At 37.0% G+C, this 5151-nt stretch overlaps 1 protein-coding gene across 1 annotated transcript; it reads left to right on the forward strand.

Annotated features, from left to right (window-relative positions):
• Positions 1 to 894: 894 nt before the first annotated feature.
• LOC140885032 (ER lumen protein-retaining receptor A-like) lies at positions 895 to 4481 on the forward strand. Its single transcript, XM_073291951.1, has 6 exons — positions 895 to 1073; positions 2031 to 2296; positions 3021 to 3136; positions 3412 to 3485; positions 3551 to 3614; positions 3738 to 4481. Exons 1-6 carry the CDS (start codon positions 983 to 985, stop codon positions 3772 to 3774), a joined length of 648 nt encoding a protein of 215 aa, XP_073148052.1. The 5' UTR covers positions 895 to 982; the 3' UTR covers positions 3775 to 4481.
• Positions 4482 to 5151: the final 670 nt, after the last annotated feature.

Raw genomic sequence — 5151 nt, forward strand, 5'->3', positions numbered from 1 at the left:
TACTTGGTCATATTTCAAGGTTGACAAATTTAATTGTCTGCATTACCCACAATTTATAATTAAAAAAAGAAGAAGAAGGAAATAGCACCCACAATAAACATAGTCCAGCTTCCACAAATCTATTGATAATCGTTGTTGTGTACATATTGAAGGATATGAACATGTGAAACGATTCCATTGAAACGATGAAACATACAAGTATCAGGTTGGAAAGTGAATTAAAAATTGAAAAGGGAAAAAAATGATTGAGCTCAGTTTATTCGAGATCAAAATTTTCAATCCAAAAAGTTCAAAATATGAGTTTTGGGTATTTGGAATTCATTTTTGCTTGTCAAAAAACATATTATTAACCGATTTATTTGGTATTAGAATGATTTAGAGAAAATTGCAATTTGGTTCTGTATGTTGTCACTTTGCGATTTTGGTTCCATATGTTTTCATATTTCAGTTTTAGTCCTGTATGTTTCAATTTTTTGGCAATTTCGATCCTTTTTCTTCGAAAATGCTAACGTGACACTATACACGTCAGCTCCACATCAGTACTGCATTGATGCTACATCAGCGCCACATCGAAGAAAGGACTAAAACTGAAATCTAAGGTTCGAAATCGCAAAGAATGATTTATAATAATCTTGTTTAAAATAAAAATTCAAATCAGTGTTCTGAAAATATTTTACGATATTCGATTAATTAGATATGAGTGACATCACCCTCTAAACAAACAAAAAATATGTAATAATAATAAAATAAATAAATATAAATATGGGGAAAACGTGGTTCGTTTTTATGGACTCCAGCCCCAAAAGCAGTTTCGGACTTCCACGTCAGCTCTTATTTTTGCATTTATTTATTATAAAATCCCGAAAACCCCAGTACCTGCCACCTTTTCTCAACTCCGCTGATTAACGGGAATTTCTCCCAATTTCTGATTCTACACGGCGGAGGGAAGAGGAAATCTTACGGGATTGGAGATTTTGCAGCCATGAATGTGTTTAGATTTGCCGGTGACATGACGCATTTGATAAGTATTTTGGTGCTCCTCCTCAAAATTTATTCGACCAAATCGTGCTCAGGTTGGTCTCGAGTTACTTTGTTATTGAAACAATCTGATTGGTAAATGAGTTTAGGCCTTAGTTATTAGGAGTTGATTAATCGGCAATGCGGTTATGAATTTTGGTTTCGCTTGGTAACTCTGCGTTTCTGCTTTGCGAGGATTATATGCTTGCGCTTTCTTGTTCTGTTACTTTTTATGCGTGTGGTGTGGCCGTTTGGTAGGGTTTTAAATTTTTCAAGAGAAATTTTTTTTTTGGCTATGCATTTTTTCATCATTGTTTTGGTTTATTTAGGACGAGGTTGCCATTTTTCTTGCAGTCGGGATCATCTGGAATTTTTTATGGAGTTCTTTTTCCCTGTTTTAATTTTTTTAAAGAAAATCTCAATCACATATTTCCCTCACTCGTTTTTGTTTTATCGACTAGTCTGCATTACTACTGTGTATTATGTCTTCGCATGCATACACCAATAATTTGTTATTTCTTCCTGTGTCCAAAGGATTTTCTTCCTCACTCATATTTCTGTTTCTCCTTACATTGAGCTGTACTAATTGACTGGCATTATAACTGTTTGTAAATGCCAAGTGACTGTCATAGTTGTTCATAAATCGTTTCTTGTTTTACCTGTTGATGTGATTAAGAATAGGTTGAGAGAGGCGATATTTTGTATTCCTTATATGGTGATCTGAAATTGATAATTTTTTTTGAGATCCATTACTGTCAGTTGAGCGTCTCTCGATAAAAAATGTCGGTGGTTTGTGGGTTACATTAAAAAAGTAAAACAACATCTAGCCCTAATTCCCCTTCCCAAGAAAAAATACTAAAGATCACATTTTTATCTTCAGTTGCTTTCTTTCTTTATGTGGACAGATGGCTTTACGGGTGAGAAACAACACAAGCATTCACAGATATATGACTTTAGTAGAACTTATCTTTAATCTATGATGACGTGATACTAATGGTCATTTATGCTCTCAGGGATTTCATTGAGGACGCAGGAACTGTATACCATTGTGTTCTTGGCTCGGTATCTGGATTTGTTTACTGACTTTATTTCAGTGTACAACACTTTGATGAAGATGGTGTTCGTGGGAAGCTCTCTGGGCATAGTATATTGCATGCGGTTTCACCGCGTTGTGCGGCGTTCCTACGACCGTGAGCTTGACACCTTTAGGCATTATTTACTTGTTGCCTCTTGTTTTCTCTTGGCACTTGCTGTTCATGAGAAGTTCACATTTCAAGAGGTTAGATCATCTCCTTTTTGTTTTCAGATCTTATCAGTCGACGTTGTTTGAAGTAAATAACATTTACGGGTTGTGGTATTAGCACATGCTCTGTATTAAGTACCTTGATAAGCTATGTCTACATCTATGAGAATTGCCTAAACTTATCTATTTCTGATCCTTGATTTCACACTTGCCCACTCCTGGCATTGATATCGGTTGCCAAAATGTCATGCTCATGACCTGACAATTTCATAAAATCAAAAGGAATCTTTGGTCTTTGATGTTGGTTTGAGATTTTCACTCTGTTTTGCTGAAAAGTGGTGGTGAAAGTTTAATTTTTTGCAAAATAAAATATTTTACTTTTCATTTGCTGTTAACCAGCCAGATGCCATATATCTCTATGCTCGAAAAAACATTCATCTGGTTGTCGTTACATCGACACAAGCCCTCTCGACTCTAGGTATTTTGGTGGTTGTAACTAACATTTATTATTTATTACTTTGCGACACAAAGTATTGGTCCTTGTTCACATGGCGTCACGGTAATTTTTACCCTTAGGATGACACGACCCGAGTGGAAGGCTTTCAATGAGTCTCTAAGTGTGCTGCTGGATATTTCTCTGTGCTGTGTTGAGTGAACAGGGCATATTTGGACATTGGCAAACTTGCTGTTTTTCGTTTGCATTTGTTCTTTTGTGTTTGTGGTTTGATGTTAGTGGTAATTTTGATTAAATCTGTTCCAGATATTTTGGGCATTTTCAATTTACTTGGAGGCTGTGGCGATTCTACCACAGTTGGTTCTCTTGCAAAGAAGTGGAAATGTGGACAATCTGGCTGGACAATATGTTTTCTTTCTGGGGTAATTTCAATTTTCTATTTTACTGGTCGCTGAAAAATTGAAACTTCGAAATATTATTTGTCTAAAACATATCAGCAAGAGTTGTGTATGCCAAATTTTTGGATAACAACCCGCCGGGGGACTTTCGATTGTTGAATCATGTGATTTCATCAGCTGGGGCATCCTGTGCTACCTATTCTCGTGTATTTTGCCTGTTTTCTCAAATTTAAGTATAGAAATATATCACATTTTTGCACTGTTAACTGGCTGGAACCCTTCATCTTTTCGCTGCACAGTGCCTATCGAGCATTCTACATCCTGAACTGGGTATATCGCTACTTCACTGAGCCGCATTTCACTCGATGGATTGGTAAGTCATGGTTATGAATCTGTTGGATGACCTTTTGATTTTAACAATCTTTCTTCTTTTGCCAGCATGCGTCTCTGGGCTTCTCCAAACAGCTCTATATGCAGACTTTTTCTACTATTACTTCATCAGGTGATGCCCCCCCTCTTGAAAATATAGCGCTCACAATGACCCCTCTTGAAAATATAGCGCTCAGGCTTCAGTGGTATCTAAATTATTCCCATCTTAATAAGAGATTTGACCGCGTTATTGCAGCTGGAAAAACAACGCGAAACTGAAGTTGCCTGCCTGATACAGAACGAGTTTGCATATGGTACACAGATACAACTTAATCCGCTCTTCATACAGTTGTAGCATTATTTACACATCTGTAGCATCGTATTGATGATGAAATGAGCCCCAGTACTTGTGACGAAGAGTCGAGTCACGTCTTCCCATATTTATTTGGGAGAACTACGTTCCCAGCTTGCTACCTGCAGCCTGTGACACACTGAAAAAGCTATGTACGTTCTATACATGTAAATTCTTGACCAAGTTCGAGCCGTGCGCATTTGTAGCTTCAAACATATAGATTGTGTCATTTTGACAGATTTAGTATGATTTTAGATTTCTGCAGAGAGAATTTTGGTTATGATAACTAACGTTAGTGAATTTCATATGCAACGGAAATCAATCTATATTTTTTAAAGCCACCTTTAACGAATTCCACAAAAATTCCAACCTGAAAAAATGAAAAAAAAAAAAAAAAAGTGCAAGTTTCAGGACTGAAGGGACAATTCATCGTTAACATGATCAAAATTGAAAAAATAAATAAATAAATAAAAATGTAAATTTCCTAAATAACAATAGTAATTATCAGTAAACTCAGATGTACGGAAAAATATGTATCTCTACATGCTACACACCCTCTTCCATGTTTACAGTACAGATTATATAAGCTGTCACCTCTCTATCAAATAATTAATCGAATCCAAAATGGCAGCAGCCAGGCAAATTAAATAGAAGTTTTGTGCAGGCTAATGGCCTGCCCCGGGGCTTGGGACTGATCGGAGAATCCGGTCCACGTCGGAGAGATGGCGACCGATGAGCTTTTCATCGACAACCACCGAGTGACCTTTCTTACTGGGCGCCGACGCCGGGACGCGGCCTTTCGCCAGAGCCGGAAGATACAGCATTGCTTCTGCTCGAGACGGCCGGACCTTATCATGCGCCACCTCCATCGACAGCTTACGCCCATGCAAGCACCAACTTAAAGTAGAAAAAATGATCAACAAAACCAAGAAATCCATTCCTTTTCGAGTCATTTTAAGGTACGTAGCTTTTCACAAATTCGTACCAAAACAAGAATGTTTTGCGGGGAGTGAATTGATCGATCAAGAGAAGAAGTCTTTTCTTTTAATTGATTTTGAACGCAAATAGCTAGAGAAGGAAAATTTTGGTAGTGACGCGTAAATATTGGGGTAGTACTCTAGCTAGAGAGGTCAAAAGTCCAATTTGTTATATTTGAATGAATATATATATATATATATATATAATATTACTGTGAGTGTGTTTAGACTTTAGAGACACATTTTACAATGTGCCATGCCCTAAGATCAGCCAAGTCAACGACCAAAGTGCTGAGCAGTGGAGACCACATACTCATTTAGATCTTAAAATGAATATTATC

Source organism: Henckelia pumila, chromosome 1 (genome assembly GCF_033568475.1).
Source record: "Henckelia pumila isolate YLH828 chromosome 1, ASM3356847v2, whole genome shotgun sequence".
In the NCBI taxonomy this organism is placed as follows: domain Eukaryota; kingdom Viridiplantae; phylum Streptophyta; class Magnoliopsida; order Lamiales; family Gesneriaceae; genus Henckelia; species Henckelia pumila.